Below are 22854 nucleotides of genomic sequence, written 5' to 3' on the forward strand. Positions count from 1 at the left end.
TACCTGAGAAACAAAACAAAGACCCACCCTCCCTAACTGCCCTTCACTAGCTACCTGAGAAACAAAACAAAGACCCACCCTCCCTAACTGCCCTTCACTAGCTACCTGAGAAACAAAGACCCACCCTCCCTAACTGCCCTTCACTAGCTACCTGAGAAACAAAGACCCACCCTCCCTAACTGCCCTTCACTAGCTACCTGAGAAACAAAGACCCACCCTCCCTAACTGCCCTTCACTAGCTACCTGAGAAACAGGCCAGAGAAAAGACCCACCCCTCTTTAGTTTCTGAAGAAGGAGTCACCGTGTTTGGACAAATTCATACACGTTACACCACATCTGCTAGGTTGATGCCCTGACCAGCAGCATATCCCATCGTGCTTCATCAGACCTTGAAAGCATGCACATATATTTGTGTACCTATCAGAGTGGATTTCTTCAGAGGACAACACTCTTGTTGCCACGGGTACTTTTTCAGTGCGCCAAGTGTGTGCTGCACACAGGACGTCAGTTTATTGTCTCGTCCGAATGACCAGACGCTAATCTTGATTTTCAGGTCAAACTTTGGAGAAAGGGTGAGAGCAGGATTGGAACCCAGACCCTCACAGACCCTGTGTTGGCAAAAAAACTCAACTGTCATGTAAACAAGCATCGACACACTTTAAGTGATTAACGCTGATTTAGTTGATGTGCATTACTGGTCAGTGACTGATGTGTTAGCACTTGGAGTCTTCAGGAAAACAAAGAAACTGTAACAGTTTATCTCAGCTTCAACCATTTAACTTGGTTCTCCACACAACCCTAGGCCAGTTCACCCATGAGTTTTTAAATTGTTTCCTCAGATAATGATTTACAGTGCCTGTCTTCCTGATGTTGTTCCTGTGATCGTGCATTGACTTCGTGCCTGTCAGTAGTGCTAGTGTTATCCACACTTTTTCTCTCTTTCTTTTCACTTTTTCTCCTTTTTTTTCTTTTTTAAGTTGTGTATCCTGTGTATGTGTGCATGTGAGTGTGAATGAGAGAGTTCCTATACTGTTTTTTTTCTTGCTTTTTGTTGTTGTTGTTGTTTTGCTGATCTTTACAGTAGTTTGGACTGGGTGCTATGGCTGGTTGTATGCTTTGACATTATCCTGTTTGTTATCATCTTTGAAATGGTTTGAATGATGATTACTCAGAAATGACCCCAGCCAAGACATTGACTTGTGTGTACTGGTGTAGAACAGGGGGATTCTGATGCTGCATTGTTTATCACAGAGAACTTGATGGCTGTGTGTGTACTGGTGTAGAACAGGGGGATTCTGATGCTGCATTGTTTATCACAGAGAACTTGATGGCTGCAGTTTGGGTATCATACTGCTGACACTGACAGCGATACAAATATACACAATACACACAGTACACAAAACACAAACTTTATTGTCTTTCCTTTGGTACAGACAAAATTGTGACAGACATCTGTGAAGATTTGCTGTCAGTAAGAACCCTTGAGGAATTGATTGTTGTGACTGTTTTTCAGTGAGGAATTGTTCAGATTGGGTATCACCAGGGTATGGCTGAGAATTGTTCAGATTGGGTATCACAAGGGTATCACAGAGAATTGTTCCGATTGGGTATCACCGGGGTATGGCTGAGAATTGTTCAGATTGGGTATCACCAGGGTATCACAAAGAATTGTTCAGATTGGATATCACCGGGGTATCACAGAGAATTGTTCAGATTGGGTATCAGCAGGGTATCACAGAAAATTGTTCAGATAGGGTATCACCAGGGTATCACTGAGAATTGTTCAAATTGGGTATCACCGGGGTATCACAGAGAATTGTTCAGATTGGGTATCACCGGGGTATCACAGAGAATTGTTCAGATTGGGTATCACCGGGGTATCACAGAGAATTGTTCAGATTGGGTATCACCAGGGTATCACTGAGAATTGTTCAGATTGGGTATCACCAGGGTGTCACAGAGAATTGTTCAGATTGGGTATCACAGAGAATTGTTCAGATTGGGTATCACCAGGGTATCACAGAGAATTGTTCAGATTGGGTATCACCAGGGTATCACTGAGAATTGTTCAGATTGGGTATCACCGGGGTATCACAGAGAATTGTTCAGATTGGGTATCACCAGGGTATCACTGAGAATTGTTCAGATTGGGTATCACCGGGGTATGGCTGAGAATTGTTCAGATTAGGCATCACCAGGGTATCACAGAGAATTGTTCAGATTGGGTATCACCAGGGTATCACAGAGAATTGTTCAGATTGGGTATCACCGGGGTATCACAGAGAATTGTTCAGATTGGGTATCACAGAGAATTGTTCAGATTGGGTATCACCAGGGTATCACAGAGAATTGTTCAGATTGGGTATCACAGAGAATTGTTCAGATTGGGTATCACCAAGGTATCACTGAGAATTGTTCAGATTGGGTATCACCGGGGTATCACAGAGAATTGTTCAGATTGTGTATCACCAAGGTATCACTGAGAATTGTTCAGATTGGGTATCACCAGGGTGTCACAGAGAATTGTTCAGATTGGGTATCACCAGGGTATCACAGAGAATTGTTCAGATTGGGTATCACAAGGGTATCACAAAGAATTGTTCAGATTGGGTATCACCGGGGTATCACAAAGAATTGTTCAGATTGGGTATCACCAGGGTATCACAGAGAATTGTTCAGATTGGGTATCACCGGGGTATCACTGAGAATTGTTCAGATTGGGTATCACCAGGGTATCACAGAGAATTGTTCAGATTGGGTATCACCGGGGTATCACAGAGAATTGTTCAGATTGGGTATCACCAGGGTATCACAGAGAATTGTTCAGATTGGGTATCACCAGGGTATCACTGAGAATTGTTCAGATTGGGTATCACCAGGGTATCACAGAGAATTGTTCAGATTAGGTATCACCGGGGTATCACAGAGAATTGTTCAGATTGGGTATCACAGAGAATTGTTCAGATTGGGTATCACCAGGGTATCACAGAGAATTGTTCAGATTGGGTATCACCAAGGTATCACTGAGAATTGTTCAGATTGGGTATCACCGGGGTATCACAGAGAATTGTTCAGATTGTGTATCACCAAGGTATCACTGAGAATTGTTCAGATTGGGTATCACCAGGGTGTCACAGAGAATTGTTCAGATTGGGTATCACCAGGGTATCACAGAGAATTGTTCAGATTGGGTATCACAAGGGTATCACAAAGAATTGTTCAGATTGGGTATCACCGGGGTATCACAAAGAATTGTTCAGATTGGGTATCACCAGGGTATCACAGAGAATTGTTCAGATTGGGTATCACCGGGGTATCACTGAGAATTGTTCAGATTGGGTATCACCAGGGTATCACAGAGAATTGTTCAGATTGGGTATCACCGGGGTATCACAGAGAATTGTTCAGATTGGGTATCACCAGGGTATCACAGAGAATTGTTCAGATTGGGTATCACCAGGGTATCACTGAGAATTGTTCAGATTGGGTATCACCAGGGTATCACAGAGAATTGTTCAGATTAGGTATCACCGGGGTATCACAGAGAATTGTTCAGATTGGGTATCACAGAGAATTGTTCAGATTGGGTATCACAGAGAATTGTTCAGATTGGGTATCACCAGGGTATCACAGAGAATTGTTCAGATTGGGTATCACCAGGGTATCACAAAGAATTGTTCAGATTGGGTATCACCAGGATATCACTGAGAATTGTTCAGATTGGGTATCACCAGGGTATCACAGAGAATTGTTCAGATTGGGTATCACCAGGGTATCACAGAGAATTGTTCAGATTGGGTACCACCAGGGTATCACAGAGAATTGTTCAGATTGGGTATCACCAGGGTATCACTGAGAATTGTTCAGATTGGGTATCACCAGGGTATCACAGAGAATTGTTCAGATTGGGTATCACTGGGGTATCACAGAGAATTGTTCAGATTGGGTATCACCAGGGTATCGCTGAGAATTGTTCAGATTGGGTATCACCAGGGTATCGCTGAGAATTGTTCAGATTGGGTATCACTGGGGTATCACAGAAAATTGTTCAGATAGGGTATCACCAGGGTATCACTGAGAATTGTTCAAATTGGGTATCACCGGGGTATCACAGAGAATTGTTCAGATTGGGTATCACCAGGGTATCACAGAATTGTTCAGATTGGGTATCACTGGGGTATCACTGATAATTGTTCAGACTGAGTATCACTGAGGTATCACTGAGAATTGTTTAGATTGGGTATCAGGATATCGCCGAGATATGTTTGGATAAGGTATCACCAGGATATCGCTGAGATATGTTTAGATAAGGTATCACCAGGATATCACTGAGATATGTTTGGATATGATGTCACCAGGATATCGCTGAGATATGGTTAGATAAGGTATCACCAGGATATCACTGAGATATGTTTAGACAAGGTATCACCAGGTTATCAGTGAGATATGTTTAGATATCACCCGGATATCACTGAGATATGTTTGGATAAGGTATCACCAGGATATCGCTGAGATATGTTTAGATAAGGTATCACCAGGTTATCAGTGAGATATGTTTGGATAAGGTATCACCAGGATATCGCTGAGATATGTTTAGATAAGATATCACCAGGTTATCAGTGAGATATGTTTAGACAAGGTATCACCAGGTTGTCAGTGAGATATGTTAGATAAGGTATCACCAGGATAGTGCTGAGATATGTTTAGATAAGGTATCACCGTGGTATTGCTGAGAACTGCTCCCCTCCCCCACCCTGACTGCTGCACCGTGGTGAAATACCATTGTAGTGACAGGTGTCTCAAGGGCAGTCACTAATTTTGTGTCATTATCAATGTCTTTGGTTTTGCTGAACAAAAGTGATGCAGTCCGCAGAGGAAGAGGTCCAGATAGAGGGGTGACTGACATCCTGACCTGTAAGGTGTGTTGTAGCTCTTGGGTTGACGGACCTTCAGTGACATGCATACTGGTCAGCAGCAGTCAGTTGGTTAAAACTGGTGTTGAGGATTGATCACTACAGCTGGCTGTTGAGGTTTTGGCCAGAGCAATGTGTCTCTGAAGGACGTCCACAGGTCTTCTGAGTGAAGGGAACTTACGTCATGCAGGATTATGCGTGCATGACCAGTGATTTCTGCACAGTTGTGGTAGCAACACATCAATAGCATCATCTGCATGGGAAAATCCTTCCAGTAATTATTATTCCAGTGAATTACAAAAAAAAAAAAAAAAAAGAAAAGATATTATAAAGAAAATAACAAAGAAAACTTCAATTGTCACAGTCTGGCTAGAAATAAAGATGTGAGGGAAAAACTTGACATGACAAGTCATATCCTGTCTGCAGAAAGTAAAATGGTTATTCTGTGAAAGCAGTGGAAGAGGAGAGGGTGATGGTGACAGTTCATTGTACAGAGCTTCCAAGTTTTGTTGAAGGCCCTGAGCAGCTGTTGAGTTTTTAGACTGTAGATGAGGCATCTACTCTTTTTATTTTTATCTTCCTTTTCTTTAGGAATGTATGGTTTTCATATATATAGATATATATAGATAGATAGATGTGTGTGTGTGTATACACACACACACACACACACACACACACACACACACACACACACACATATATATATATATATATATATATATATATATATATATATATATATATATGGATCAGTCCACACACTTTTATACCTTTTTGAAACTGAAACCACCTTTTGTTGCTTTTTTTTTGTCTTCTGATGACCTTGTATCCTAACACTGTAACAGAAATTGTCATGTATCTTTTTACTCCTGTTGGGGTTTCTCTGGAATCAACTCTCTGACTGGTCTTCACTTTGACCAAACACTTACAGCTGCCGCAAAGTGTCACACTGAGTTTTATCATCAGTTGAGATTTGCCTCAGAAATAATGCCATGTATAAATCCTCTATTATAGTTGTTTTTGTTCCTACCAAACAGGTGAGACAGTTGTGTGGAAGCACTTATTGCAGTGATAGGATGTCACTGAAAATTTGATTGCTTCAAGTGGGTGTCGCTGAGAAATTGTCATAGTTGTGAACTTTGCAGGTTATCAGTGAGAAAGAGGCTGCCATGCTGTGTGTGACAGGTGGAGAAGAGGCATGGCAGCACAAAGTGATGGTGTGGTGATGATGATGATGATGATGGTGTTGGTGATGACGATGATGATGATGATGACTGTGGGCACTGTGTGTGACAGGCGGAGGAGAGGCATGGCAGCACAGAAGAGAGGCTGGTGATGACGATGATGATGATGATGACGATGATGATGATGATGACGATGATGATGATGATGATGACTGTGGGCACTGTGTGTGACAGGTGGAGGAGAGGCATGGCAGCACAGAAGAGAGGCTGGTGATGATGATGGTGATGATGATGATGATGATGGTGTGGTGATGATGATGATGACTGTGGGCACTGTGTGTGACAGGCGGAGGAGAGGCATGGCAGCACAGAAGAGAGGCTGGTGACGATGATAATGATGATGATGATGATGACGATGATGATGATGATGACTGGGCACTGTGTGTGACAGGCAGAGGAGAGGCATGGCAGCACAGAAGAGAGGCTGGTGACGCTGGAGCAGAACCTTCAAGACAAGGAGGCTGAACTACAACGGGTCAGACTTCCATCCATTATCTCTCCTCTCTGTCTGTCTCTTTTTCTGTATCTCTTTCTCTCTGTCTCTTCCTCTGTCTTTCTCTCACCCTTGCTCAGTGTCTTGTGGCCCAAGGCCTATGTACATTAAACTTTCTCTCTCTCTCTCTCTCTCTCCCCCCCCCCCCCCCCCCCCACCCCCCCTTTTTCTTTCTTTGGTGTTGGAAAGGAAAAAAATGACAGAAGTGAGGTGATGCAGGGTTGGGGGGAGTGGGGGCAGGGTATTCCTCCCCCCAAAAAAACCCTACAGGGATGAGCGGGTTGGGGGGGGCATGCCACTGCATATCAATGATGAATGATGATGAAACACTTGATGACTGTAGTCATGACAACCTCCGCCAGGCAAACTGGGACCTGTCCCCCCCCCCCCCCAACCCCCTCCACCCCCACCCCCCTGTCCTCTCACTGTCTACAGGCCTGCCAGCGGAAGTGAGGGGGAGGGGGGTTGGGGAGCTGTGTTGTGCCCCTCCTGAAGATGGGAAGAGGTGTGATGATGACAAGTTATCTTGTGGACTTGGCATAAAGGCAGGACCCTTGTTGAGGCTGGGAGGGCGGGTGGGGGTGGTGCAGGGAGGAGAAGGCTGGTGGTGGACATACTGCAGGCAGTTTGCACAGCATGGGGAAGAATGACCCAGGAAAAGAAGGGGGACCAATAACATTGACCATGGACTTTGAGAGGTGCAAAGGGGGAGAGCAATAACACATAGCAAAGATAACCAACAGTAATGATGACGATAATTATTATCATTATAGTACATTTAAATGGTGCTTTCAAACCTCTCAAAACTTTACCGTTACACATCAGTCTGACACAAATCACACAAGAACACACACGCATGCATGTGAGCGCACTCACACGCACGCACGCACACACATCAACTTTGAGACATGGAAAAGGGGGCGAGCAGTAACAGAGCCCCATGCACTTTGAAATGTGAAAACTTTTCCCTGGCCTGTCTGTCATTGCCAGACAAGTGTGACAAGTGTTTGAGGATGGCCTCAGTGAGGGACCCTGTCGCCTTGTCATAACAGTCGGAGCGACTAGAGGCCCCATGCTGTCCCTGATGCAGCCCACTGGAGCCCATCAGGGATCAATGAAATCAATCATTGGTGCTGTGATGAAAAAACGCTTGGCTTAATGGGCACAATGAATTCCTGGCGGGCTGTTAGTGTTGGTGCCCCTGGCATCAGACAAATCCCTTTCAGTACAACAGATGGGATTTCTGTCTTGGGGATCTGTTGAGGGCTGTGGGGAGGAATGGTGTGTGGTCCAGAGAGTGGGGTTGAATGGAGGGGGGAGGGGGGGGGGCTTTACATCCTGTTAGTTGGCTTTGTGTGGGGCCCAGCAGAGAGGTGTCTGTCAATGGACTGGGCTTCGGTCTGTCTGTCTGTCTGTCTTTCCTTTCTCATTATTTCTTTTTTCTGTTTCTTTCCTTCACTTCTTGTTTTCTTTCTTTCTTTTCTTTGATGTTTTTAGAGTTATGTTTGTCTCAGTCGATGGCATCAATTTTAAGATTGAAGTAGACATCAGAAAAGTCAGTTGTTACTTCATTTTAATTATAACATCAGATGATTATTACTTTAATTGTGTTGGTGTTGTTGTTTTTTGTTGGGGGTGTTCCTTTCCACCACCACCACCACACACAATGTTAGGATCTCTGCAAGCTTGTATGGCTGTCCTGTTTGCAGTCAGGAAGACACAGTTCCCCTGTTGTCAGGAGACCCCACCACACACACCATGTTAGGATCTCTGCAAGCTTGCATCACTGTCCTGTTTGCAGTCAGGAAGACAGTTCTGTTGTCAGGAGACCCCACCACACACACCATGTTAGGATCTCTGCAAGCTTGCATCACTGTCCTGTTTGCAGTCAGGAAGACAGTTCTGTTGTCAGGAGACCCCACCACACACACCATGTTAGGATCTCTGCAAGCTTGCATCACTGTCCTGTTTGAAGTCAGGAAGACAGTTCTGTTGTCAGGAGACCCCACCACACACACCATGTTAGGATCTCTGCAAGCTTGCATCACTGTCCTGTTTGCAGTCAGGAAGACAGTTCTGTTGTCAGGAGACCCCACCACACACACCATGTTAGGATCTCTGCAAGCTTGCATCACTGTCCTGTTTGCAGTCAGGAAGACAGTTCTGTTGTCAGGAGACCCCACCACACACACCATGTTAGGATCTCTGCAAGCTTGCATCACTGTCCTGTTTGCAGTCAGGAAGACAGTTCTGTTGTCAGGAGACCCCACCACACACACCATGTTAGGATCTCTGCAAGCTTGCATCACTGTCCTGTTTGCAGTCAGGAAGACAGTTCTGTTGTCAGGAGACCCCACCACACACACCATTCTGTGTCATGTGTCCTCCCTCTGCCCTTCCTGCCTGTCTGTACAGGCATGCCTGCGCACACACACACACACACACTACCATCCTTGTCTCTGTGCGCGCACGCACACACACACACGCACACTACCATCCTTGTCTCTGTGCGCGCACGCGTGCGCACGCACACACACACACGCACGCACACACACACACACACACACACACCATATAGATGTGCATGCAAGGATACTTGCACACTTGCCCTGGCTAATGGACGTGAGTCAGCGGAGTGAATTCACCTGCAAACACTGACAGCGCCCGCTAATTGTCAGGTTTCAGTGTCACCTGAAGCATATGAACATCAACTATTCAAATTGTTCATTTTATTGATTTGTTTTTGTGTGGTTTTTTGTTTGTTTCTTTGTTGTTGTTTTTTTATCTGGTTTTGAGCCTTTTTCCTCCCGAAGGATGAGGGGAAGGTGGTGGCTTAGTGGACATGAAACAGTAGTCTCCAGTTTGATTCACACAGGAGGTCACACCCTGATCCATAATTCTGGTGTTTTGAAACAATCCAAAAGTTACATTTGCAACACACACTTGGCACACATCAGAATATGAGAAGTGTGCATAAGAGAACAAATGGTAGGAGTCCCTCGCAAAATGCTTTTGTGACGGACACAGAGTAATAAGCTGTGACTGACATAGAGAAATGTGTTGTGACTGACTCAGAGGAATATATTGTGACTGACTCAGAGAAATGTGTTGTGACTGACTCAGAGGAATATATTGTGACTGACTCAGAGGAATGTGTTGTGACAGACACAGAGTAATAAGCTGTGACTGACATAGAGAAATGTGTTGTGACTGACTCAGAGGAATATATTGTGACTGACTCAGAGGAATGTGTTGTGACTGACTCAGACGAATGTGTTGTGACTGACTCAGAGGAATGTGTTGTAATAATAATAATAATAATGGTATTTATATAGCGCTGGATCTTGTGCAGAGACAAATCAAAGCGCTTTCGCACCAGTCATTCACACGCATGCATAACTCTAATACTGCAGAAACTAAATACAAGGAAGGGCAGGCAAGGGAGGCTATTTTGGGAAGAGGTGGGTTTTAAGGCCAGACTTGAAAGAGCTGAGTGTGGAGACTTGACGAAGCGAAAAAGGAAGTTCATTTCAATCGCAAGGTCCAGAAACAGAGAAAGTGTTGTGACACTGTGTTGTGACTGACACAGAGGAGTGTGTTGTGACTGACACAGAGAGATGTGCTGTGACTGACACAGAGAGATGTGTTGTGACTGACACAGAGGAATGTGTTATGACTGACACAGAGGAATGTGTTGAGGCTGACACAGAGAGATGTGTTGTGACTGACGTAGAAATTTGTTGTGAATTGCACAGAGGAATGTGTTGAGCCTGACACAGAGTAATGTGTTAAGGCTGACACAGAGAGATGTGTTGTGACTGACGGAGAAATTTGTTGTGAACTACACAGAGGAATGTGTTGAGCCTGACACAGAGTGATGTGTTAAGGCTGACACAGAGAGATGTGTTGTGACTGACGGAGAAGTGTGTTGTGACAGGAAAGTTAAACAGCACTGTTCCATTCAGTCTCGACGAAGCCCAGATGTGATGATGGTGGTTTAGTGAAGAGGCACCAGTGGTGTTAGGGAAGCTGACTCTGTTCTTCGTCCTGTTCCTCTTCTTTATTGCTCCACTCATAGAAGCTCTTGTGATGATGATGACTGATTTTGTTGTTACACTTCTGTCTTGCCTGTGTTTGCACTGGAGATTTTGTTGATTGCATGAATTTTGTAGGAGAGAGAATGTACATGCGTGAGAGAGAGACAGTGAGTGTCTGTGTGTGTTTGTGTGCATGTGCCTGTGTGACGGTGTGTGTGTTTGTATGCATGCCCTCAAGTATGTTCTGTTTCAGTTGATGAACTCTGACCTGGTCAAGCGAACATGTTGGAGATAAAATGTGTTATTTAGTCGTTGAATTCCCCTGGAACAAAGCCCCATCACGCAGAGAAAAATTGGTTTCCATGTTGTTACAGGCCCGGCAGAGAGAGAAGATGAATGAAGAGCACAATGCACGACTGTCGGCCACGGTGGACAAACTGCTGTCAGAGTCCAACGAGCGTCTGCAGCTGCACCTGAAGGAGAGGATGGCGGCTCTGGAGGAGAAGAACACGCTGTCCCAGGAGCTGGAGAAAGTCCGCAAGATGATGGACGATCTGCAGCAGGAAAAGGTGGGGTCCTTGATCCCCTGGGTGGTGTGTGTGTGTGTGCGCGTGTGTGTGTGTGCATGTGAGTGTGTGGGTGGGTGCTTGTGTATGTTTGTATGTGCGTGTTTGTGTGTGGGTGTTTGTGTGTGTGTGAATGTACCTGTCAGTGTGGCGTCGGGCTGGGGGGAGAGGGAGGTTTATTGGTCATTAAGGGGAGGACCCTAAGGGACTGGTGCTGCTGTGATGTTGTCATTGATTGGCACGTTGCACATGATGACTGATTTGTGCCTCAGCCCGCAGTGTGTGGCCTCTGCTGCTGGATGGACCGGCTCTCATCCGCATGGCACACATTGTACTCAGACACATTTTGTATTTCTCTTGCTGTATTGATCAGGGAGTTGATGAAAATAAAGCACTGATCCTGTTGTTAGGAGGCTTGAAATCACTACTTCGGGTGAAACTTCTTGGCTATGATTCATTTTGCTTGATATGGAATAAAAATGTCTGTTTAAGAAGCAGATGAACATATTTTATGCTGTTAGAAATTGGACTTATTGTGGGTGTGTGCATACATATGTGTGTGTGTGTGTGTATGAGTGTGTGCATGTGTGAAAATCCATATGGTGAAACTAGAGATGGCTGATTGTCTTTGTATGAAAGCATTAGCATGTGCACATGAGTGTGTGACACCATGTGATGTCATCAGTGATGTGACACCATGTGATGCTGTCATTGATGTAACACCATGTGATGTCATCAGTGATGTGACACCATGTGATGTCATCAGTGATATAACACCATGTGATGCTGTCATTGATGTAACACCATATGATGTCATCAGTGATGTGACACCATGTGATGTCATCAGTGATATAACACCATGTGATGCTGTCATTGATGTAACACCATATGATGTCATCAGTGATGTGACACTGTGTGATGTTACCATGTGATGTCATCAGTGATGTGACACCGTGTGATGTCATCAGTGATGTGAAACCATGTGATGTTATCAGTGATGTGACACCGTGTGAGTTATCAGTGATGTGACACCGTGTGATGTCATCAGTGATGTAACACCGTGTGATGTCATCAGTGCTGTGACACCATGTTTGGTGTTTCAGGAGCGGTCCAATGAGGACGTACAGCAGTACAGGAGAGAGGTGGAGACACTGCGCATGCAGATCCAGCAGCTGATGAGGTGACCCTTTCCTCTGTCACACCTGGGGCACACTTTGTTTGTTTTCTCTGTTTGATAGTGTTTTCATGTTGGTGGTGATGAATGAAGATTGTGGTATTGGGATCTGTTTTGGTTTAGCCCTGCTTGACAAGGCCGTACTTCTCATAGTATACATATCCCAGCATCAGCCAGACTGAGAGATACAGACACTTGCAGTGTTGGTTAGGAAATTTGAGCAAAGACACATCCGTGAAGTGGATAACCCTCAACTGTGTGGTCCCAGTCATCAGGTTTAAACCCATAGCACAGTGTGTGGTCCCAGTCTTCAGGTTTAAACCTGTAGCACAGTGTGTGGTCCCAGTCTGTAGGTTTAAACCTGTAGCACAGTGTGTGGTCCCAGTCTTCAGGTTTAAACCCATAGCACAGAGTGTGGTCCCAGTCTTCAGGTTTAAACCTGTAGCACAGTGTGTGGTCCCAGTCTGTAGGTTTAAACCTGTAGCACAGTGTGTGGTCCCAGTCTTCAGGTTTAAACCCATAGCACAGTGTGTGGTCCCAGTCTTCAGGTTTAAACCCATAGCACAGAGTGTGGTCCCAGTCTTCAGGTTTAAACCCATAGCACAGTGTGTGGTCCCAGTCTTCAGGTTTAAACCCATAGCACAGAGTGTGGTCCCAGTCTTCAGGTTTAAACCCATAGCACAGAGTGTGGTCCCAGTCTTCAGGTTTAAACCCATAGCACAGAGTGTGGTCCCAGTCTTCAGGTTTAAACCCATAGCACAGAGTGTGGTCCCAATCTTCAGGTGTTAATGATGTGTGTGGTGTGTACAGGGCAGGCTATGTGTTCATGATGTGTGTGGTGTGTACAGGGCAGGCTGTGTTAATGATGTGTGTGGTGTGTACAGGGCAGGCTGTGTTAATGATGTGTGTGGTGTGTACAGGGCAGGCTGTGTTAATGGTGTGTGTGGTGTGTACAGGGCAGGCTGTGTTAATGGTGTGTGTGGTGTGTACAGGGCGGGCTGTGTGTTAATGATGTGTGTGATGTGTTCAGGGCGGGCTATGTGTTTGAGGACAACGTGTCGCGGAGACAGCAGCGAGGCAGGGAACAAGCCATGGTGGATGACCCTAACAAGGTGAATACCTGATAGATGATTTCCTGTTGTCTGACGTAGGGGAGGGGTATAGGTTCACGTGTGAGCACCCTGGTACATGATGGCGTGGGGGGGTTCAGGTGTGAATACATGATGGGATTCAGGTGTGAATACATGATAGTGTGAGGGGTTCAGGTGTAAATACATGATGGGGTTCAGGTGTGAATACATGATGGGGTGAGGGGTTCAGGTGTGAATACATGGTGTGAGGGGTTCAGGTGTGAATACATGATGGTGTTAGGAGTTCGGGTGTGAATACATGGTGTGAGGGGTTCAGGTGTGAATACATGGTGTGAGGGGTTCAGGTGTGAATACATGATGGGGTTCAAGTGTGAATACATGCTGGGGTTCAAGGTTCAGGTGTGAATACATGCTGGGGTTCAAGTGTGAATACATGCTGGGGTTCAAGGTTCAGGTGTGAATACATGCTGGGGTTCAAGGTTCAGGTGTGAATACATGCTGGGGTTCAGGTGTGAATACATGATGGGGTTCAGGTGTGAATACATGTTGTGAGGGGTTCAGGTGTGAGTACATGATGGTGTGAGGGGTTCAGGTATGAATACATGATGGGGTTCAGGTGTGAATACATGTTGTGAAGGGTTCAGGTGTGAATGCATGATGGGGTTCAGGAATCAGGTGTGAATACATGATGGGGTGTGGGGTTCAGGTGTGAATACATGATGGTGTGAGGGGTTCGGGTGTGAATACATGGTGTGAGGGGTTCAGGTGTGAATACATGCTGGGGTTCAAGGTTCAGGTGTGAATACATGCTGGGGTTCAAGTGTGAATACATGCTGGGGTTCAGTTGTGAATACATGCTGGGGTTCAGGTGTGAATACATGCTGGGGTTCAGGTGTAAATACATGTTGTGAGGGGTTCAGGTGTGAGTACATGATGGTGTGAGGGGTTCAGGTGTGAATACATGATGGGGTTCAGGTGTAAATACATGTTGTGAAGGGTTCAGGTGTGAATGCATGATGGGGTTCAGGGATCAGGTGTGAATACATGATGGGGTGTGGGGTTCAGGTGTGAATACATGATGGGGTGTGGGGTTCAGGTGTGAATACATGATGGGGTGTGGGGTTCAGGTGTGAATACATGATGGTGTGAGGGGTTCAGGTGTAAACACCCTGGTACATGATGGGGTGGGGATGAACACTCTGCACCTGTGTGTGTGTGTGTGTGTGTGTGCAGGTGAACACTGAACCTGTGTCTGTGTGTGCTGGTGAACACCCTGTACCTGTGTGTGTGTGTGTGTGTGTGTGTGTGTGTGCAGGTGAACACTCTGTATCAGTATGTGGGCAGGTGAACACTACCTGTGTGTGTGTGTGTGTGTGTGTGTGTGTGTGTGTGTGTGCAGGTGAACACTCTGTACCAGTATGTGGGCAGGTGAACACTACCTCTGTGTGTGTGTGTGTGCAGGTGAACACTCTGTACCAATATGTGAGCAGGTGAACACTACCTCTGTGTGTGTGTGTGTGTGTGTGTGTGTGTGTGTGTGTGCAGGTGAACACTGTGTACCAGTATGTGTACAGGTGAACACTACCTGTGTGTGTGTGTGCAGGTGAACACTGTGTACCAGTATGTGTACAGGTGAACACTGTGTACCAGTATGTGTACAGTTGAACACTGTGAGCCTGTATGTTTTCAGGTGAACACGCTGAACGAACAGGAGTGGGAGAAGCTGCAGCAGGCCCATGTGCTGGCCAACGTTCAGCAAGCGTTTGACGCCAGTGACACTGAGGGCACCGATGACAACGAGTCGCTGTTTGGGGCTGTCGACCTGCTATCCCCATCGGGCCACACTGATGCCCAGACCCTGGCCCTCATGCTGCAGGAACAACTGGACGCCATCAACAACGAGATCAGGTCATCATCATCATCATCATCATCATGGTTATCATAATCATAATGGGTATCTATAAAGCCCTCATGCTGCAGGAACAACTGGACGCCATCAACAACGAGATCAGGTCATCATCATCATCATCATCATCATCATCATCATGGTTATCATAATCATAATGGGTATCTATAAAGCCCTCATGCAGCAGGAACAACTGGACGCCATCAACAACGAGATCAGGTCATCATCATCATCATCATCATTATTATCATCATTATCATTATCATGATAATCATAATGGGTATCTATAAAGCCCTCATGCTGCAGGAACAACTGTGATGTTGCAGACTGTGTAATGTTGTTGTGATGTTGCAGACTGTGTAATGTTGTGATGTTGCAGGCTGTGTAATGTTGTTGTGATGTTGCAGGCTGTGTAATGTTGTTGTGATGTTGCAGGCTGTGTTGTGATGTTGCAGGCTGTGTAATGTGGTTGTGATGTTGCAGACTGTGTAATGTTGTGATGTTGCAGAGTGTAATGTTGTTGTGATGTTGCAGACTGTGTAATGTTGTGATGTTTGCAGGCTGTGTGATGTTGCAGGCTGTGTAATGTTGTTATGATGTTGCAGACTGTGTAATGTTGTTGTGATGTTGCAGGCTGTGTTGTGATGTTGCAGGCTGTGTAATGTTGTTGTGATGTTGCAGGCTGTGTAATGTTGTGATGTTGCAGACTGTGTAATGTTGTTGTGATGTTGCAGACTGTGTAATGTTGTGATGTTGCAGACTGTGTGATGTTGCAGACTGTGTAATGTTGTTATGATGTTGCAGGCTGTGTTGTAATGTTGCAGGCTGTGTAATGTTGTTGTGATGTTGCAGGCTGTGTTGTGATGTTGCAGACTGTGTAATGTTGTTGTGATGTTGCAGACTGTGTAATGTTGTTATGATGTTGCAGGCTGTGTTGTGATGTTGCAGGCTGTGTAATGTGGTTGTGATGTTGCAGGCTGTGTAATGTTGTGATGTTGCAGACTGTGTAATGTTGTTGTGATGTTGCAGACTGTGTAATGTTGTTGTGATGTTGCAGACTGTGTAATGTTGTGATGTTGCAGACTGTGTGACGTTGCAGGCTGTGTAATGTTGTGATGTTGCAGACTGTGTAATGTTGTTGTGACGTTGCAGACTGTGTAATGTTGTGATGTTGCAGACTGTGTGATGTTGCAGGCTGTGTAATGTTGTGATGTTGCAGGCTGTGTAATGTTGTTGTGATGTTGCAGGCTGCGTAATGTTGTTGTGATGTTGCAGGCTGTGTTGTGATGTTGTTGCAGACTGTGTGATGATGTTGCAGGCAGTGTAATGTTATTGTGATGTTGCAGGCAGTGCAGTGTTGTTGTGATGTTGCAGGCAGTGCAATGTTGTTGTGATGTTACAGGCTATGTTGTTGTGATGTTGCAGGCTGTGTAATGTTGTTGTGGTATTACAGGATGTGTGATGTAGGCTTTGTGATGTTGTTGTGGTATTACAGGATGTGTGATGTTGTAGGCTGTGTGATGTTGTTGTGGTATTACAGGATGTGTGATGTTGTAGGCTGTGTGATGTTGTTGTGGTATTACAGGATGTGTGATGTTGTAGGCTTTGTGATGTTGTTGTGGTATTACAGGATGTGTGATGTTGTAGGCTGTGTGATGTTGTTGTGGTATTACAGGATGTGTGATGTTGCAGGATGTGCGATGTGATGTTGCAGGCTGCGTAATGTTGATATGATGTTACAGAGTGTGTAATGTTTTTGTGATGTTGCAGGCTGTGTGATGTTGCAGGCTGCGTAACGTTGATATGATGTTACAGGCTGTGTAATGTTGTGATGTTGCAGGCTGCGTAACATTATTAAGTTACAGGCTGTGTAATGTTGTTGTGATGTTACAGACTGCGTAACGTTGTTATTATGTACCAGGCTGTGTAATGTTGATGTGATGTTGCAGGCTGTGTAATGTTGATGTTACAGGCTGTGTAATGTTATTGTTGTGATGTTGCAGGCTGTGTAATGTTGTTGTTGTGATGTAACGTTGTTGTTGGGATGTTGCAGGCTGTGTCATGTTGTTGTGATGTAACGTTGTTGTTGTGATGTTGCAGGCTGTGTAATGTTGTTGTGATGTAACGTTGTTGTTGTTGGGATGTTGCAGGCTGTATAATGCTGCTGTTGTGATGTAACGTTGTTGTTGGGATGTTGCAGGCTGTGTAATGTTGTTGTGATGTAACGTTGTTGTTGTTGGGATGTTGCAGGCTGTGTAATGTTGTTGTTGTGATGTAACGTTGTTGTTGTTGGGATGTTGCAGGCTGTGTAATGTTGTTGGGATGTAACGTTGTTGTTGTTGTGATGTTGCAGCCTGTGTAATGTTGTTGGGATGTAACGTTGTTGTTGTTGTGATGTTGCAGGCTGTGTAATGTTGTTGTGATGTAACGTTGTTGTTGTTGGGATGTTGCAGGCTGTGTAATGTTGTTGTTGTGATGTAACGTTGTTGTTGTTGGGATGTTGTAGGCTGTGTAATGTTGTTGTGATGTAACGTTGTTGTTGTTGGGATGTTGCAGGCTGTGTAATGTTGTTGTTGTGATGTAACGTTGTTGTTGTTGGGATGTTGCAGCCTGTGTAATGTTGTTGTGATGTAACGTTGTTGTTGTTGTGATGTTGCAGCCTGTGTAATGTTGTTGTTGTGATGTAACGTTGTTGTTGTTGTGATGTTGCAGCCTGTGTAATGTTGTTGTGATGTAACGTTGTTGTTGTTGGGATGTTGCAGGCTGTGTAATGTTGTTGTTGTGATGTAACGTTGTTGTTGTTGGGATGTTGTAGGCTGTGTAATGTTGTTGTGATGTAACGTTGTTGTTGTTGGGATGTTGCAGCCTGTGTAATGTTGTTGTTGTGATGTAACGTTGTTGTTGTTGGGATGTTGCAGCCTGTGTAATGTTGTTGTTGTGATGTAACGTTGTTGTTGTTGTGATGTTGCAGCCTGTGTAATGTTGTTGTTGTGATGTAACGTTGTTGTTGTTGTGATGTTGCAGCCTGTGTAATGTTGTTGTGATGTAACGTTGTTGTTGTTAGGATGTTGCAGGCTGTGTAGTGTTGTTGTTGGAACGTTGCAGGCTGTGTAATGTTGTTGTTGTGATGTAACGTCGTTGTTGGGACGTTGCAGGCTGTGTAATGTTGTTGTCAAAATGTAACGTTGTTGTTGGGACGTTGCAGGCTGTGTAGTGTTGTTGTTGGAACGTTGCAGGCTGTGTAATGTTGTTGTTGTGATGTAACGTTGTTGTTGGAACGTTGCAGGCTGTGTAATGTTGTTGTTGTGATGTAACGTCGTTGTTGGGACGTTGCAGGCTGATCCAAGAGGAGAAGGAATCGACGGAGCAGCGTGCTGACGAACTGGAGAGCAGGGTAGGCTCCGGTAGTCTTGACGCTATTGCTTCTCGCTGGCGGGGGGGAGGGGGGTACGAGCGATCCTCACCCCCTCTTAGTGGCCGCTCCACCCCCACCCCCCGTTCCTCTCAGTCACGCGATTTGCTGCACAAATATCACACTGTAAGTTTTGTGGCTGTGTGCGTCCTGTCCTGCTCTGCTGCCCTGCTGGTGTTGTGGAACTGTTGTGGTCCTTCCTCCCCAATCCTCCCTCACTGCTCTCCCCCACCCTCCCTGTGTGGGTGTGTTGGCTGCCTTGCAGGACTTTGGTTGGTCGGCTGTCACCATCACCACCTTTTTTTTTCCTCTCTCTTCTTTTTGGGTGTAGGCGTGTGTGTTGATTGGTGTTGTTGCATGTGTTTTTCTGTTGTTATTTAACGCCGCCTTTCTGTGACAGGTATGACCTCAGTTTGCTTCTGAATCAGTGTTGTTAGTCCGCCTACATGTTTATTCCCCATGCTACCCAATGTCTGTTTCACACACACACACACACACACACACACCACACACACACCCTGCCTGGCAACTAGTCAGCCTACATGTATATTCCCCGTGCTACCCAATGTCTGTTTCACACACACACACACACACACACACACACACACACACACACACCACACACACACACACACACCCTGGCACAGCTGGGGACATCTGCCAGTTCCTTGTAGTCAGTGTACACTGAGCTGTGACCACTCGGTGCTGTGCAGCGTGTGTGGTGTAGTGAGTATGGGTTAGTCTGCACGCTTTGATTCTTCCCTGAAACTGAACCTTTTCTGCCACCACCACCTGTCCATGTTGTTGTGTGTGTGTGTGTGTGTGTGAAAGAGAGAGAAAGAGAGGCTATGTGTTTTGCTGGAGTCAGCATGTAGCTGTGTCAGATGTCATGTTGTGGAGGGGAAGAAAGGACAGGACACAGTGGTCAGAGAGTTTGGTTCTGAGAGAAATCAGCTGATGTCCAACATTATCTGTGTAGTAAGTTGGGTAATCTTCTTCAAGTCCTGTGACAAATAAGGCGGCAACCAGAGATCTCAACTGCTGCAGCCTGTCTTGTGCTGTCTTAGCTAGCTTCTTCCCCCAGGTATAGCCGTTCTGTCTTGTGCTGTCTTAGCTAGCTTCTTCCCCCAGGTATAGCCGTTCTGTCTTGTGCTGTCTTAGCTAGCTTCTTCCCCCAGGTATAGCCGTTCTGTCTTGTGCTGTCTAAGCTAGCTTCTTCCCCCAGGTATAGCCGTTCTGTCTTGTGTTGTCTTAGCTAGCTTCTTCCCCCAGGTATAGCCGTTCTGTCTTGTGCTGTCTTAGCTAGCTTCTTCCCCCAGGTATAGCCGTTCTGTCTTGTGCTGTCTTAGCTAGCTTCTTCCCCCAGGTATAGCCGTTCTGTCTTGTGCTGTCTTAGCTAGCTTCTTCCCCCAGGTATAGCCGTTCTGTCTTGTGCTGTCTTAGCTAGCTTCTTCCCCCAGGTATAGCCGTTCTGTCTTGTGCTGTCTTAGCTAGCTTCCCCCAGGTATAGCCGTTCTGTCTTGTGCTGTCTTAGCTAGCTTCTTTCCCCAGGTATAGCCGTATGTCTTGTGCTGTCTTAGCTAGCTTCCCCCAGGTATAGCCGTTCTGTCTTGTGCTGTCTTAGCTAGCTTCCCCCAGGTATAGCCATTCTGTCTTGTGCTGTCTTAGCTAGCTTCCCCCAGGTATAGCTGTCTTGTGCTGTCTTAGCTAGCTTCCCCCAGGTATAGCCATTCTGTCTTGTGCTGTCTTAGCTAGCTTCCCCGAGGTATAGCCGTTCTGTCTTGTGCTGTCTTAGCTAGCTTCTTCCCCCAGGTATAGCCGTTCTGTCTTGTGCTGTCTTAGCTAGCTTCCCCGAGGTATAGCTGTCTGCCGTGTGCTGTCTTAGCTAGCTTCCCCCAGGTATAGCTGTCTGCCTTGTGCTGTCTTAGCTAGCTTCCCCCAGGTATAGCCATTCTGTCTTGTGCTGTCTTAGCTAGATTCCCCCAGGTATAGCCGTATGTCTTGTGCTGTCTTAGCTAGCTTCCCCGAGGTATAGCCGTCTGTCTTGTGCTGTCTTAGCTAGCTTCCCCCAGGTATAGCTGTCTGCCTTGTGCTGTCTTAGCTAGCTTCCCCCAGGTATAGCCATCTGTCTTGTGCTGTCTTAGCTAGCTTCCCCCAGGTATAGCCATCTGTCTTGTGCTGCCTTAGCTAGCTTCCCCCAGGTATAGCCATCTGTCTTGTGCTGTCAGTATAGCTGTCTGTCTTGTGCTGTCTTAGCCAGCTTCCCCCTGGTATAGCTGTCTTGTGCTGTCTTAGCTAGCTTCCCCCAGGTATAGCCGTCTGTCTTGTGCTGTCTTAGCTAGCTTCCGCCAGGTATAGCTGTCTTGTGCTGTCTTAGCTAGCTTCCCCCAGGTATAGCCATCTGTCTTGTGCTGTCTTAGCTAGCTTCCCCCAGGTATAGCCGTCTGTCTTGTGCTGTCTTAGCTAGCTTCCCCCAGGTATAGCCGTCTGTCTTGTGCTGTCTTAGCTAGCTTCCCCCAGGTATAGCCGTCTATCTTGTGCTGTCTTTGCTAGCTTACCCCAGGTATAGCCATCCTTGTTCTGTTTCAGCCGTTCTGTCTCCCTCTATAAGAAAAGAATACATGTTCAATCCAGCTGTCGACACTATAAGGACATGTTCAGTCCAGCTGTCGACACTCTAAGGACGTGTTCAGTCCAGCTGTCAACACTATAAGGACGTGTTCAGTCCAGCTGTCGACACTGTAAGGACGTGTTCAGTCCAGCTGCCGACACTATAAGGACGTGTTCAGTCCAGCTGCCGACATTTTAAGGATGTATTCAATGCTGGTGTCTTCTTCACTTCATCCCTGTGGTGATGTCCAATATACAGGACATCAGCTATTGACGATCACATGAACATCACATGTTATCCCATTTTCCATTTGGCCGCTCCTTTTTTGGTGTGGGCCCACTTTGTTCTGAGTGGTATAACTGCCTAAAAATAAAGTAGACTAGTTCATTATTCTGGGAAGCTATTGAAAAGGAGTTCTTGTTTGTTTGTTTTCTTGTTTTTGCGTTGAATAGCTGCCTAGAAATAGAGTAAAACAGTTTATTATTGCAGGAAGCCCATAAAAAGGATTTTTGTTCTCTGTTTTTCCCTTCTGCTCCACAATATTGTGCAGCGCTGGCTGGAAAAGAGCAGAGTTAGTGTGTGAAGGAAAGTGTTGAGAGTGAAGATTACAAAAGTGAGCTTTGGTGAGGGGATTAATGAAGGCACTGGGTGCAGTACTGGCAGGAAAAGAGCTGAATGACTTCATGAAGGAAAGTGTTGAGAGAGAGAAGAGATCAAATGGAGCTTTCATGAGGGGATTAGTGGAGGCACTGGGTGCATGTCCATGGGACTGGTGAGAACAGCATGACAGGATAGTGAAGACATGACATGGGCACTGTGTCATGCTTCACAGCACGACAGGATAGTGAAGACATGACATGGGCACTGTGTCATGCTTCACAGCACGACAGTGTAGTGAGAACATGTCAACAGGATAGTGAAGACATGACAACAGGATAGTGAATACATGACAACAGGATAGTGAAGACATGACATGGGCACTGTGTCAGACATCACAGCATGACGATATAGTGAAGACATGACAACATTATAGTGAAGACATGACAACAGGATAGTGAAGACATGACAACAGGATAGTGAAGACATGACATGGGCACTGTGTCAGACTTCACAGCACAACAGGATAGTGAAGACATGACAACAGGATAGTGAAGACATGACATGGGCACTGTGTCAGGCTTCACAGCACAACAGGATAGTGAAGACATGACAACAGGATAGTGAAGACATGACAACAGGATAGTGAAGACATGACAACAGGATAGTGAAGACATGACATGGGCACTCTCAGACTTCACAGCACAACAGGATAGTGAAGACATGACATGGGCACTGTGTCAGGCTTCACAGCACAACAGGATAGTGAAGACATGACAACAGGATAGTGAAGACATGACATGGGCACTA

The 22854-nt window shown here is 45.7% G+C and overlaps 1 protein-coding gene across 4 annotated transcripts in view; it reads left to right on the forward strand.

The window, feature by feature from the left end:
- Positions 1–22854, forward strand: part of LOC143301621 (liprin-alpha-1-like) — a 158854-nt gene that overhangs the window by 75270 nt on the left and 60730 nt on the right. For all 4 annotated transcript variants that reach the window (XM_076616026.1, XM_076616028.1, XM_076616029.1 and 1 more), the window contains exons 10-15: positions 6549–6632; positions 11062–11256; positions 12357–12433; positions 13458–13539; positions 15209–15426; positions 18761–18818. In XM_076616026.1, coding sequence (XP_076472141.1) covers positions 6549–6632; positions 11062–11256; positions 12357–12433; positions 13458–13539; positions 15209–15426; positions 18761–18818 — 714 coding nt within the window. The remainder of the gene's footprint in view (positions 1–6548; positions 6633–11061; positions 11257–12356; positions 12434–13457; positions 13540–15208; positions 15427–18760; positions 18819–22854) is intronic.

This window comes from Babylonia areolata, chromosome 27 (genome assembly GCF_041734735.1).
Source record: "Babylonia areolata isolate BAREFJ2019XMU chromosome 27, ASM4173473v1, whole genome shotgun sequence".
Classification (NCBI taxonomy): Eukaryota; Metazoa; Mollusca; class Gastropoda; order Neogastropoda; family Buccinidae; genus Babylonia; species Babylonia areolata.